This window comes from Eurytemora carolleeae, unplaced genomic scaffold (assembly GCF_000591075.1).
Source record: "Eurytemora carolleeae unplaced genomic scaffold, Eaff_2.0 scaffold1055, whole genome shotgun sequence".
In the NCBI taxonomy this organism is placed as follows: Eukaryota; Metazoa; Arthropoda; class Copepoda; order Calanoida; family Temoridae; genus Eurytemora; species Eurytemora carolleeae.
The window spans coordinates 52,505-68,367 of record NW_019396943.1 but is presented as its reverse complement, the minus strand read 5'-3'; the positions used below and the strand labels follow the sequence as shown (position 1 = coordinate 68,367).

At 35.8% G+C, this 15,863-nt stretch overlaps 1 protein-coding gene across 1 annotated transcript in view; it reads left to right on the top strand.

Moving 5' to 3' along the window:
- LOC111710367 (protein espinas) overlaps positions 1–10,710 on the top strand; it is a 25,772-nt gene extending 15,062 nt beyond the window's left edge. The window contains exons 3-7 of the mRNA XM_023484439.1: positions 2,416–2,534; positions 4,437–4,572; positions 4,905–5,108; positions 6,933–7,131; positions 7,729–10,710. Coding sequence (XP_023340207.1) covers positions 2,416–2,534; positions 4,437–4,572; positions 4,905–5,108; positions 6,933–7,131; positions 7,729–10,085 — 3,015 coding nt within the window. The 3' untranslated portion in view covers positions 10,086–10,710. The remainder of the gene's footprint in view (positions 1–2,415; positions 2,535–4,436; positions 4,573–4,904; positions 5,109–6,932; positions 7,132–7,728) is intronic.
- The last annotated feature ends 5,153 nt before the right edge of the window (positions 10,711–15,863 follow it).

Sequence of the window (15,863 nt, the reverse complement as noted above, 5' to 3'; positions counted from 1 at the left end):
GGGGGGGGGGGGATGAAAGGGGAGGGGGTAGGTACCAGATTATTATGTGCTCAGGATCAAATAGTTTTATTGATAATTCCTGCTAGTTCCTCTAATAACCGCCATTAATCTTGGTGGAAAGAATTAGATCTTGTGTATTATGTCTCCTAGTGCAAGAATAGGGAAAAGGGATCTATTATTATCAACATTATTATTATTATTATATTTAAAATTAACTAATATAGTTTTGTTCTTAATTTTATTATATAATTTTTGTATTTTTTGGTCTGCCAGTTTTTACAACGCAAATCATTAAATTTTCACTGTTAGCTAACTTTTATCATTATCATAGGTTCATCTGTACTTCTCCACTATCCCTGAGGATAAGATCCCATACGTGAACAGTGTCGGAGAGAAATATCGGATCAAACAACTTCTTCATCAGCTTCCTCCTCATGATAACATTTTTAAATGATCCCCTCTCTCTAATAGATCCGAGATCATTTTCAAAGCAATCTTAGCTCTAGATGGTGAAGCGTGAAGAATTCATCGCGTTCTTGCCTCCCCCTCCCCCCTCTCCTTCCTCCATCACCGATCTAAATTTATTTAGTTTTAAAAAGCGTTGCAAGACTTGGATGCAAATTCCTTTTAAAGTTCTATAATTTGTATCGATTAGAACTAGGGCGAAAAGATAAGGGGGAAGGAAAAAGCTTCCATTAGATCTAGAGCAAAAACCTTGAAGCCTCGAATTACCCGAGTTCAAAGCTGGAATTAGAGGGAAAATGATCTCGCAAAAAGATGGATGTTTTGGTTTAATTTGTCGCCTTCTCATCACTTTCAAAATTGAAATGGAACTTAAAAACACTTGAATCAGGAAAAGGATGAAAACGGATAAAAGAACGAGATATGAAAGATAAAAGATAAAAAGATAGATTAAAATGAAGCTAAAGAATTAACAGGGTGGAGCCAAAAGAATTTTACATCGTCTTAAACTGCTTTATCGGTTTACTGGTCCATTTGAGGTTTTATTAATCATTTATCGCTAGATTTTGGATGATCAATCCATAATTTATTGATGTTAGAGCGCAGAGAATATCTTTATTGCGTCGTAAAGATTTATTAAGATAAAAAACAATAAATATAGAAGAGAGAGAGAGAGCACCACAGATTACCCAGATAAAACAGAAAATCGTTTTCAGTTTTACAAGTTTTACTTTAGCATCTAACAGCAAATATACTTGAAAAGAATAAATGAGTCCAATTTAAGATTTAATGTCAGAATTTCATCTTTTGTTCTATCTAAGAAATCTGTGGCACTTTATATACCCATATACACCCTATATACACCCTATACGGACACTTTTATACAATATTTTAAAAAGAATAATCAAACTAATTTGGGTCTGACAATATGAAATATTGATGCTTAGATAAAGGTATGTTACAAATACCTCCAGCTTTAAAGATAGGAAGGGTTTAAGAAAAACCAAATGGACGATGGGGGGTGAGGGGGTATATAATTGGACGATATGTGGAGGGAGATCTAGGGGGGTGAGGGGGTATATAAATGGACCATATGTGGAGGTAGATCGAGGGGGGTGAGGGGGTATAAAAATGGACGATATGTGGAGGGAGATCGAGGGGGGTGAGGGGTATAAAAATGGACGATATATGGAGGGAGATCGAGGGGGGTGAGGGGTATAAAAATGGACGATATATGGAGGGAGATCGAGGGGGGTGAGGGGTATAAAAATGGACGATATATGGAGGGAGATCGAGGGGGGTGAGGGGTATAAAAATGGACGATATATGGAGGGAGATCGAGGGGGGTGAGGGGTATAAAAATGGACGATATATGGAGGGAGATCGAGGGGGGTGAGGGGTATAAAAATGGACGATATATGGAGGGAGATCGAGGGGGGTGAGGGGTATAAAAATGGACGATATATGGAGGGAGATCGAGGGGGGTGAGGGGTATAAAAATGGACGATATATGGAGGGAGATCGAGGGGGGTGAGGGGTATAAAAATGGACGATATATGGAGGGAGATCGAGGGGGGTGAGGGGTATAAAAATGGACGATATATGGAGGGAGATCGAGGGGNGGGGGGGGGGGGATGAAAGGGGAGGGGGTAGGTACCAGATTATTATGTGCTCAGGATCAAATAGTTTTATTGATAATTCCTGCTAGTTCCTCTAATAACCGCCATTAATCTTGGTGGAAAGAATTAGATCTTGTGTATTATGTCTCCTAGTGCAAGAATAGGGAAAAGGGATCTATTATTATCAACATTATTATTATTATTATATTTAAAATTAACTAATATAGTTTTGTTCTTAATTTTATTATATAATTTTTGTATTTTTTGGTCTGCCAGTTTTTACAACGCAAATCATTAAATTTTCACTGTTAGCTAACTTTTATCATTATCATAGGTTCATCTGTACTTCTCCACTATCCCTGAGGATAAGATCCCATACGTGAACAGTGTCGGAGAGAAATATCGGATCAAACAACTTCTTCATCAGCTTCCTCCTCATGATAATGAAGTTCGGTGAGTTCTAAATCTTATTCTTCTTAATCCTATACTGATATCCGTCCTACTTTATCCTATACTGATATTCATCCTACTTTATATCCATCCTACTTTATCCTATACTGATATTCATCCTACTTTATTCTATACTGATATTCATCCTACTTTATACTAAACTGATATCCATCCTACTTTATCCTATACTGATATTCATCCTACTTTATCCTATACTGATATTCATCCTACTTTATACTAAACTGATATCCATCCTACTTTATCCTATACTGATATTCATCCTACTTTATACTAAACTGATATCCATCCTACTTTATCCTATACTGATTTCCATCCTACTTTATCCTATACTGATATCCGTCCTACTTTATCCTATACTGATATCCATCCTACTTTATCCTATACTGATTTACGCCCAGTGTATACTTTATCTTGTAATGTTCTTTACCATAACCTTATTATATTCGTTCTGCCCTGGATATACAGTCTACAGCATATCGTAATCACTTCATCCTTTCACAGAAGGAATAAGTTTCGTTATTAAACTGTACCATCCTGCATTCTTATAATTATTAACATATTTTCACCCATCATAATCTTTTAAAATTTTATCTAAATTATTCTTAAGTTTCTCTTTCATCCCTTTCATAAAATTCTTTTGATGCAGGTTTAGATAAAAAATTTGTTTCCCCCCCCCCGTCTCATCCCCACCATCCTTTATTCTTCAACGATAATTAATCATTTAATAGATATTTAGTCTCTTAGTTTCTCCCCCCCCCCCCTCCTAAAAAAAATACTCCAAGGTGAGAAGTAAAAGTACATTTATAAACTCTGAAAAATCTCTACATTTAGTAGTCTGACATCCTGTCTCCTCATACGTCAAAATCCTGTATAAAACTACTTTTTGTGGGAAGATATTTTAAAAATAAAATCTGTTTAAAAACGTTCTCAAAAACATGATAAAGTATATTTCGACAGTAAGCCCGGGGGTTAGAGCTAGGGTGTATGATAATTAAGACAAATCCGCGTGAAATTTTGATTAAGAACCTACGCCATACGGCTCATAAATATCTCCATCTAAATGGGAGAAATTAATCAGACTTGAGAAATAACAATAAAAGTATGTACAGTGTACAGTTTACACAATGCATTCGAACTGAGCTTACAACTACTATAATCGCCCGTTTCTTTTTCTTTCTTTCAGTACATTTTTTTACAAATTCTTATCTTTGTGTTTTATTTCATTTTTATCCCTCAATTCTATCCCTTTCTTCTATTTAAAGTTCTTTAAAATACAGATTTATTTTTTACCTTTCATTTTTAAACAGATATTTTTCGAATATATTTCTATCTCTTTTGCGGATTCCAATTGTTTGTAACATTTAAGTTGTGTATTGTCGGGTTGGTTAGAATTAATATCTATCCAACCCATGTCATATAAATTTAAACTCCAGGTCTGTTTTATAATGTCATACAGATAGATAGATAAAGAGATAGGAAGGATGGATATATTTCATTTCTTAAAGATTTATTACCCTGGCATCAACATTACCTCACGGACATATTTCTAGACAAAATTCTATTATTTATTATATTATATATGAATATGATAGAATTATCTTTTCTTAAGGTTTTCTGAAAACTTTGAGGTTTTATACAGAGACCATTTAAGGGCGGGATGTAAGATTGAAGAATTTTCTTGGTATTTTAGGAATACTTAAACGCCCCCAGACTTGATGAGCTAGACAATTTATGAAGATTTAGCTCCGGTAGTTTTGCTAGTTTCCCATTCTTTAACAACTCAGATTAGCCATAAACCTAGCTTGAGTCTACAGGGATAAAAAACTATTTTTTGCGATATCCTGGTCCTATTGAAGACTTCAAGGAAGAACTTTTTTACTCCAGGTACTGTAACAGCTTGTCTGAGGATGAGAAAAAGGAGCTGCGCCTGTTCTCCCAGCAGAGGAAGCGGGATGCGCTCGGGCGCGGAACAGTTAAACCGCTGCCGGTCACTCTACAGACTCCAGTTACTTGCGAAGCTGTAAGTTCAAAATATAATTTATTCAATTTTGAGACAATTTCTATTTTTACTCGAGATTTTTCAGCATGCAAGGATGACAAGTTTCTTATTAGGTTCTGTAAAAAAGTTTAAATATTAGATATGACTGATCATATTTAATTGGGAAATTTTGTCAAAATTTTGTCAATTACAAAGTTCATAATTCAGTAAATATATTTTTTTATACAATTTGAGATTATAACAAGCTACCAATATTTTTCTATATAAACATAAAGCAGTTGCATATAAATATTTATTATGTCGTAAAACTAATATTTAATGAGTTTTCCAATTTTAATTGTTGTATAATTTAGTGTGGTGAGAACATGCATGGAGGAGATATCTGTGTCTCCGCTAGCAGAGGAGGACCTAACCGAGCCTGGCATCCAACCTGCTTCTGCTGCCAGGTCTGCCAGGAGCTACTCGTCGACCTCATCTACTTCTACAAGGATAGGAAGCTCTACTGTGGCAGACATCATGCCGAGACAACTAAACCCAGATGCTCAGCATGCGATGAGGTAAATTAATCCTCCAACGCCCCCTGCTATTCTAAATGAAGGCATATACGTCCCTGAATTTCTTTTAATCGTCTTTAGAAAGAGTAAAAATGGTTTAAGGGTTTAGACACGGTTTATGATAAAGGTTGGTAAAGGTTATTCTTGGTTCACGTTCTTATCTTTGAGAGTTGGAGAGAGGAGATAAAATAAAGGAAGCTGGGGAGATTGATCACAAGATGATGATGAACTATTCTAAAGAATTAGATCTTTAATGGGTTCAATAATAATGAAGGTTGATTGAATGTGTGGAAGTGTTGGATATTTAATAGTTTTCACCTTCTTCTCACTTTCCGAATCAGGAACGTGTCCGGTTAAAGAAATGGTTCATGCAAAGGGTTCCGTTCTTGCTCCGCGTTTGATTGTTATAAAATAGCTCTTCTTCCTGGAGCGAGTAATGCATGCAAGAACTATCCATTGTCACCACATCAGGGTTGGATATAGGTATCTCAGGGTACTACTCTAAACCAGGACTCACAGATGTATTGATTGGAGGGAAAGTGAACGAAAGAGCGAACCCATCTTGCTACTCGTGGTTTGGTGGGACCCCTGAGCAGGGATGGTTGACACCGGACCCAACAATCAATCATGCACAATCTTCATCCAACCCTTCCAAGAATTTCAATTGTATCCGGACCTAAACCTGATGGGGCCAATATACTTTCTTTTTCAAAAAGGTTTAAAAATATCCTCTTTCCACCTTAAGAGCTTATAGAGAAGAGAATGATTGAAAAATTACTTGTTTTGATCCCCTGTTTTCAGAAATGAATATCGAAGTGTCCGTGTATATGGAAAAGATGAGATCAGTAAACCGTCTCATTTATCATAGTAATAATAGGCTGAGCAGGTTCCTGTACTCTCTCCTATAGGTTTGGAGAGCTCATGTTTAGGAATATAGATATTTCAACCTACCAACCCCCTCCCCTCAATTCCTGGAGTTTTGACAAGTTCAGCTGAAAATCCCGAGTCCAACGAATTTGATCGTGTTCATAAAAAAGGGATTTAGTGCAAAACACCCTGAAAGACCTTGTTTTCTACGCTGGGTTTTCTAGATTAACAAATACATAAAGTTGAATGAGTTTGCTTCTCTCCGGGTCTGTGTAGACTATAGAGGAGGTTTAAGGTCCGTTAAACTAGATCATATTAGCTCGCTCAGGTTCTTATTTACGAGTTTGACGCTTCAAATCTACCCCTCAACTCTCGTATTCAGATTTTATGAATATTAGATTCATGTTTTGTATAAATTTTATAGTTTAATGCGTCTGACGACTTTAGGGTATGTAGGAGGTAGGGAGATTCCAATGTCCGAACCCAGTTCTATCTTATTTTTTTGAAAAACTATTTTTGCATTGCAAACAAAATATCTGTTTTATTTTTGTGCAAACTTAGTTTTAGCATTATGTTTATTCTCTATAATAGGTTCGGGAGGAGGGGGGATGGGGGGAAGTGCTGGACACTCATTTGTAATAATACCATTTATGTGTCCTTGATAAAGATATAATTGTAAGTTAGGACGGAACTTGATACTTCTAGCTCAGGGTGCTTTAAATAATAGAGATAAATATCAAATCTTGAAGTTCCATTTCACTAGAAAATATTAATCTACCATCTACTAGATAATGTATGAAGAGAGTTTAGCTTGGACCTTGATCGTATCTTGAATCTTGATATTTTGCATGAGATACCGAGACCTCCCTTGAGATATACTTGATATCTCCCCTCCTTCATATTTAACCCATGCATGATTACCTTATATAGATGAATTATTTGACCCTTTCTATTTTTTAGATAATATTCTCGGATGAATGCACTGAGGCGGAGGGTAGAGCCTGGCATATGAAGCACTTTGCTTGCTTCGAATGCGACCGAAACCTGGGCGGACAGCGGTATATTATGCGGGAGGGGAGACCCTACTGTCTAACATGCTTCGACTGTATGTTTGCCGAATATTGCGATGCGTGTGGAGAAACAATTGGGGTCGACCAAGGTTGGTTTAAACATCTCTATACTTGTTTTTACCATTCATAATCTCAGCACCAATATATGCATCTGATTGGGTTGAACACGCACATGCAAAGGTTCACACAAACGACAACCTGAGAAATCAGACATTTTCTCTTTAAACAATTCCATGTTTTTTTTATAATCTCATCGCAGAATGTGGAATGAACAAAACGTTCATTCCACATTCTGCGATGACATTATAAAAAAAACATGGAATTGTTTTGAAAAAACTGACTTAATAATATAATAAGATGAATTATTGTTGATCGGAAAAAAAATTTCACAATTATGATCCAAACCCATCTTGATTTTATGACTTTTAAGCTCCAACTTAAGTTCAGTCTTAGACTTCCAGACTGTCTGATTTTCCATATCGATTTTCTTTAACGATGATACAACCTAACTGAGGTTTAATGAAACATTTTATGATGCAACAAACTGAAATGTTATGAAACAATATAATCTCCTTTAAAGCATGAGCATTAAGTCTCAAGGATGCATAATATACTTTCATCTAATATCAGTTGTAGAAGTATGCATGAGATTACCAAGTATGTTTTTAATGAGTTTATTTATCTAGGCCAAATGAGTCACGAAGGACAGCATTGGCACGCTACAGAACATTGTTTCTCCTGCCACCACTGTAGAACTACTCTGCTAGGACGACCTTTCCTACCCCGGAGAGGATTAATATACTGCTCTATATCCTGCTCTAAGGGAGAAACTGATAAACCTGCAATATATGACAATGTGAAGAAACCTCGACCAGTGAATGAAACAAGTGATTTGTCCCTCTCGGAGCAAAGTAGTTTCTCTACGTCTCCTCCGGTACAGAGAAAACTATCAGTGAAAAGCTCTAACTCAGAGAACAGTAGAAAAGCCTGGATTCAAAGAAACCGAGGTTCTAACAGTGATTCAGTAAGTGATCGATCTATAACTCCGACCAGTGCTAACCTTAGTACCGGAGTACAGGCTAACCCTGCTCCAAACTATCCGTACCTCAAAGTTTCAAACAATGAGACTAAACAAGACTCTGAAATACCTCAAAGAGGACAAAATTTTGCTGTCGGAAAATCTCCGCTGTTTGCGCGGAAAAAAGGTCCACCGGTGCCGGACAAACCCAAAGTTCAACCTTTTATAATCCAACCTTCTAAACAAGGAAAGGAACCAAGTCCGACACCTAGTGATCTTGCAATGAGAGATTGTCTAGCCAGCCCTCTCCCACCCCGAACACCTCCTCTAACGAGACGGGAAAGCTTCGGTAGGTTTGAGAGTAAATTTGAAATGAAATTTGATAATCAATTTGGTAGTTTGGGACGTAAAGAAAGTCTGGGGAGGATCCGACGATATCAGGCTGCAAATTCATCCGCTGTTATCGGTTCAATATCTCCGTCTGATCCCAGTAGGCCCTTTAATGGAAAGGATTTCTCTTCTCAACAAAACTATCATCACTTCTTACCGGAGCAGAAGAGAGAATCTGTACACTCAACTAGTTCCAACCCGTCTGGACAGCAGCAGATGATGTATCAAAATACAACCAACACTTACAGTAATCTACCAGCCCAGACACGTAGTCCTAAAATGGGACGAAGAGCCCTGCAGTCAGCTAGCCGACCTATCTCACGCCATGAAGAGATGGGAACCCTGCCTCAACCCTATCATCAAACCTCAACTCCAAGTGCAGCAGTTTTAAATCATTCTTATCAAGACTCATCATTACAGCCTATTACGTCTCTCCATCAAATCCTTAGTTCCAATAGTCCGTATGAACCTTCCTCTCCTAAACAGCAGTATCCTAGACGCTCTGAGGTTGGACTACAGACAGAACAACACGTCTCCGGATCCAAACAAGAGCACCTGCAACAGCAAATGTCTCATAATGATCGGTTATACCTTGAGCGAAACCTGGAGAGATTAATCGCTGAACGAGGGATTAATGTGATCGGAGAACTTACAAACCAAATGTCTCCAGCGCAGATTGAGATGTTGGTTAGACATATGAAGGAAAAACTAGCGTCTCCGCACTCTAGAGGCAGTAGACAACCTATAGATCTTGCAACTATCGGAGAACTAGGTTTGGATCGGTTTCTCTCCCAGCTGTCTCTACATCAGATGGGTGGAGGAGGAGAGAATATGCCAGAGAATAATCTTAAATCATCAGGCAGCCAGCAGCCCCCCACTCTACCTGTCAAACAATCAAAAAAGCGATCGATTTCTGGCGGACAGATGGGCCTCAGCTCAGTATCCAGTATGCCTGATTTATCTGATTGCCACAAGTCGGACACTAGTTCTGATGATGCCGGAGGTGGAGAAAAATCGTCCCGGCATAAACCAAGAAAAAGCAATCTCAGCGGGCGCCAGAAATCAAAGACTGAATTGAATACAACAAATAATAACTCGAGCAAGAACCTGAATGTTCGGTTTGATCCTGCTCAGGTTCCAGACAGATCTCCAGGACGTCATCACGAGTCCTCTGGGAGAAAGCATAGATCGGGACACAGATCCAGCCATCACCGAAATCGATCCTCTTCTCGGAGTCGTGGAACTCAGGAGGTTTCAAGAACTGGTTCCTTACCCAGAAGCCATTCTTACTCTGGTAAAACCGGACTACAGGATGCTTTCAATGTATCCCGGCGCATGGAGGATGATGAGATGAGTGATTGTTCGACCTGCTCCTCATCCAGCTCGGATTCAGATGATCCCTATGCGTACCAGCTTCCTCCAAGACGTGCGTACGGAGGGGTACGGATATCCTATGTACCCAATGATAGATTCGCAATGTCCCATCGTCATGTGTCGGGGCGTAGCAGTCTCCGGGCCCCCATTGGGACCAATCTTAGATCCAGTCCCAGCCTGGTGATGAATAATGGGCCGGGGGGCAGGCAGAGAGGGGTATCCGTAGACAAGGATAAGGATAAGAACTGTATCATCTCCTGATCAATCTGAGTTCATCATCTCATTATGGCTGTGAATATTCTCTACGCTACAGATTCAGGACGGATGATGATTGAATCCTAGAGAAACCCGTCCTTGCTTATTAATATTCAAACCTGTAATATAAACCTCTGATCAGGATTAGAAGCCAAATTGGGTCCATGATAATGATTTCTGTAAGTTTAGAGGTCTTGAGTAGACCCGCCCTCACATTCATCAAATTTTAAATTATTCTTCCAATGTTGGGGAGTCAAGGCATCCAGATACATCATCCTTCTCATCCACCTCAATCCAACATTCATCTGATCCAATACCTTCCTCTAGCCCCTACCCCCCACTACACATTCAATGCTTCCACCACCTTCCTCCTAACCCCTTCCCCCTCTCTTCAACCTTATTCCAATCTCAGAACATCTATTTTTTCATCTTTTATTTGAAACTATTCTTAATCCTTTTCTTAATCCATTTCTTAATCCTTTTGTCTCCTAACATGTATATCCCCGGGTTTATATTTGTAAGATTAGTTAAAATGTTGAAGTTACCAATTCTACCAATATGTTTCCAAGTAATCTAGTCATGTATTATACAAGGATACTATTCAGTAATAAAATATTATTCTTAACTCGTATTTAAAGAGAGTTAGAGAGAGAAAACTAATTGTTACAGTTATCTTCAATAAACAATTAGTGTTTGACACTTAGATCAAATAACAAATAAATTAGTATCTACGGTGGTAGGCGATTATAGCAATATAATGAAGACGACTATCGATTTCAAATTTGGTTAATATCTAGCTTTTAAAAAAACATTAATACACAAAAACATGAAACAAAGAGAATCTGTCAATTTAAAAGCTTCTCTTTAATTACTTGTAAACTTGTAACTTGAAAAAAGCTTGTTAATAATAAAAACTTAAATAAAAAAGTCGTCTTCATTCTATTGATATTATCGCCTACCACCGTAGATATTTTAGAGTAATGCAAGAGCTATTTCACAAGAGAAAATACGATTTATCAGCTACTAGCTTGGAAACACAGTCAATCCGACTCATTACACTCTCATTATACTCCAATAGGAGTCCTGAGAATCAACACCACATAAACATAAACATTACTAAACTCTTAAAATGTTAAACTATGCTAAGAACATTTCCATGGTTCCTCTTAGTTCCCTAATCAATATTTTAGGCCAAGCGGTCCAAGGGTTCGTGAGTTATGATCGAAATTTCGGAGATCATCGACATTTCTACAACATTGCTTAAAAACAAAGAATTATTTTTATAGAACTTAAATAGATTTAAAACTTCTTAATCTTCACATTATACGAGGTTGCGCGATTTATTTTAAATGAAATACCAACAAAAGAAAAAAAATGGTTAAAATACTTTAAAACATTGGTATTTTGTCACTGACTCCTATTCGGATTAAAGTTTATTTTAACTCTCGAGTCTTGAAACCTGGAAACTGGAGTTTCTAATTGCTGCAAACTACGAATACTTTGCTGTACATTGTTATTCATGCAATTTAGTTAAAAAAAAGATAACCTAAGATCAAAATAAAGATTTCCATTAAAAAAGATTTTGTTCCTCTTTTCGATTTAATGAGGTTTAATGTAAGAAATTAGCCACGAAGGTTAAATTTGTTGTAGAAAAAAGATGATAACTTTTAAATGAACGTAATGAGTCAAAACATATTTATTTTATTATAAAGAGTTTACCCAAAAAAAGGGGTTTTAACAAGTTTTATAATCAAACCTTTAAGCACAGTTAACACTCTAGTATGCGGAGTCCATTAGCGCCTGATCCAACCAGGGTTCAGCCATGTGTTTGTTGTCTATTCTGAACCAATAGAAATTGCATGGCGGTATCATCTATCTTTCTTATCTATCTCATTACCCAATTAGAGATATGAATCCTTCAATCGGCACTCTCAGTAAATGGAAAAATTTACTTCTACTGAAACTATAGTGCATATTAGGTTTTTAGGGCGCTTAGCTTCCATCTTCTATTTCAATTGTGAACATTTTCTCTTTCTATGCATTGTAAAACAAAAACAAACAAAAATTTGCTAATTTTATAAAAAATGTCGTGGCTTTTTTAGAATTTTCAAAAATCTAATTTTGTTAGAGGCAAATTTTTGAAAATTTTATCATCCATAAACCTTCCCTGGGGTTATGTGAGGTCACACACAAAATTTGGGCCCGATCGGTTCAGCCGTTTTGACGTTTAAAATAGGAAGCTGAAATTTAAGCAATACTGAAGTGCATTTGCTTTTTAAGTTACAAAGAAAATAGCTTTACAAATAAGTTACCAAATCACTTTTTAAGTGAAATGGGTCTGTTAACACCATTGTTGTGTCTCATGTGCATAGGAATATTTAAAGTCATAACTTGAGTCTAAAATTCGACTCCCTGTTTCAGAGTTTTCTGGTTCTCCCTGTATGATATAATAAATACAGGGTGAAATTAAATCCTCAAAAGTTTAGAGTGGAAATCTGCAGTATATCTTATCAAATTATCACTTCAGAAATGCAAATAATTGGCTTACATTTTTTGTTATATCTCATTCAATTTTTAATGAATTTTTAAAAAATTTATAAAAAACAATACAGTGAAACCCTTAATAACGAATACATCGGAAGAATTTATCAAATGTCATCTTGACAATTTTTCAATGAGTTTTATACTATATTACGTAAATCTCAGTATTTGCGAAAATAAAAAAATAGCCATGAATATGCTGGAACAGTTTTAAAGAGCTCCATATAATCATTTAATTAAAAAACTAAATATCTGCAACATTCCATTATCAGAAAGTGAAGAATACGACATTTGATGAATTCTTTCGATGCATTCGTTATTAAGGGTTTCACTGTAGAAAAAAGTTTTCCCAACAACTTTTCGTAGATTTTTTTCCAACGTTCTAAGACTATTTTTGATTTTTTTCTCACATTTCATTTTTTCGAAGACAACAAAAATTTGAAAATTTAATCCAAAGCATTGATAATCCCGGTTTTTTACTCACCCATAAAGAAAACCTGCAATAGACTATAGATAAGGGGTTCTTTCATCTTGAGATAATCTAAATGCATAACTTGTAATGCAAAACTCCACTTATTAGAATTAGATTATGAATGATTCATCACTTCCTAATAAACTCTGACCAATTATGGAATGAATACAAAAAGATCGAATTACATGAAACCGATTTCAAAATCCCGAAGGTCCAAAAGAAGGTACACTTAACTTATATGCCCAACGAAGCTAGAATTTTTTCCATTATCCATTTAAGCTTGATTCCTATCCTTTTTCTGATTCTTTATCTTATTTTAATTAATAACTTCTCTCTTTTCTAATCTCTTATATACCATTTATATCGAATCACTATTCTTATTCATCTGTTCAGTTATTCATTTATATCTGATCACTTATCCATTTATATCTGATCACTTATTCATTTATATCTGATCACTTATTCATTTATATCTGATCATTTCTTCATTTATATCTGATCACTTATCCATTTATATCTGATCATTTCTTCATTTATATCTGATCACTTATCTATTTATATCTGATCATTTCTTCAATTATATCTGATCACTTCTCCATTTATATCTGATCACTTATCCATTTATATCTGATCACTTATCTATTTATATCTGATCACTTATCCATTTATATCTGATCATTTCTTCATTTATATCTGATCACTTATCCTTTTATATCTGATCATTTCTTCATTCATATCTGATCACTTCTCCATTTATATCTGATCACTTATTCATTTATATCTTATCACTTATCCATTTATATCTGATCATTTCTTCATTTATATCTGATCACTTATCCATTTATATGTGATCATTTCTTCATTTATATCTGATCACTTATCCATTTATATGTGATCATTTCTTCATTTATATCTGATCACTTCTCCATTTATATCTGATCACTTATCCATTTATATCTGATCATTTCTTCATTTATATCTGATCACTTATTCATTTATATCTTATCACTTATCCATTTTTTCTGATCACTTATCCATTTTTACATTATAATAAGTAATCCGTTTTTACCGATTGATCAATGTGAGAATAATGCAATTTCCGAGATTTTAAAACTTTTTTATAAACAAAATTTATTGACTTTAGTACAGTGGGAACCAGAAAACTGTGGAATAGTAAGACGACATCTAGGCAATACTTCAGTGTATTTTATGGTGTTACAAAGCAAACAGTTTTCTAGTAAATTATCTAATTACATATTATCTAAACTGGGTCTGTTTACACTGCACAACTGCTATATGTCATGTTTAATGGACTATTTATAGCAATAACTTGAGTCTAAAAGTCTTCTTCTTAGTCAAGAGTTTTCTGATTATCGCTGTTTGTCACTCAAATGTCACTTATGGTTACTTTAGTTCCGAAAAGAAGAATTCATTGAAGATTGAAGACGATTTCAAAGTAATATTTACAACATTACCATGTTAATTGGCGCATAATGTAAAAACTCATTTAAAATATTCATTGAAATAAAGTCCAACCCCTCAACCCTAATAAACCTTTTTTAATTAAATTGATAAAAAACATTTTCCAATTAATGATTTCAAATGTCGTCTTATAAAAGTGGTGCTATGTCGTCTTTATAAAAATTTTATCTTTAATTTTAACCTGGTTTAGAATTGGCGCTACTCCCCCATTTCAAATTATTCAATTCTTTTTCATAGAAAAAATGTATATTATTTATACACGGTGAAAACTCTAAAAATGATTTACAATCAAATTATATTTATATAGATTATATATTATATTGGATAAAAAATAAAAATACATAAGAGAGTTTTATTAATAGAATTAATGAGCAATTGCTCTTTAATCTTCATTAAAAATACCAAGCTCAGCTCCCTTCCCTCGTATTCATCTTCATCAGTAATCTGTCTGTTCATCAAGCTCTGCTCCCTTCCCTCCTATTCATCTTCATCAGAAATCTGTCTGTTTACCAAGCTCAGCTCCTTTCCCTCCTATTCATCTTCATCAGTAATCTGTCTGTTCATCAAGCTCTGCTCCCTTCCCTCCTATTCATCTTCATTTGAAATCTGTCTGTTTACCAAGCTCAGCTCCCTTCCCTCCTATTCATCTTCATCAGTAATCTGTCTGTTTACCAAGCTCAACTCCCTTCCCTCCTATTCATCTTCATCAGTATATGTCTGTTTACCAAGTCAGCTCCCTTCCCTCCTATTCATCTTCATGAGTAATCTGTCTGTTTACCAAGCTCAACTCCCTTCCCTCCTATTCATCTTCTTCATCAGTAATCTGTCTGTTTACCAAGCTCAGCTCCCTTCCCTCCTATTCATCTTCATCAGTAAACTGTCTGCTTACCAAGCTCAGCTCCCTTCCCTCCTATTCATCTTCATCAGTATATGTCTGCTTACCAAGCTCAGCTCCCTTCCCTCCTATTCATCTTCATCAGTAATCTGTCTGTTTACCAAGCTCAGCTCCCTTCCCTCCTATTCATCTTCATCAGTAATCTGTCTGTTTACCAAGCTCAGCTCCCTTTCCTCCTATTCATGTTCATCAGAAATCTGTCTGTTCATCAAGCTCAGCTCACTTCCCTCCTATTCATCTTCTTCAGAAATCTGTCTGTTTACCAAGCTCAGCTCCCTTCACCTCTATTCATCTTCATCAGTAATTTGTGTGTTTACCAGAGTCCGAATTTAATGAATTTGAGCTGTGTCTCAAATTCGCCAAAAACCCAAATATTCAGCAAATAAAACCTTAA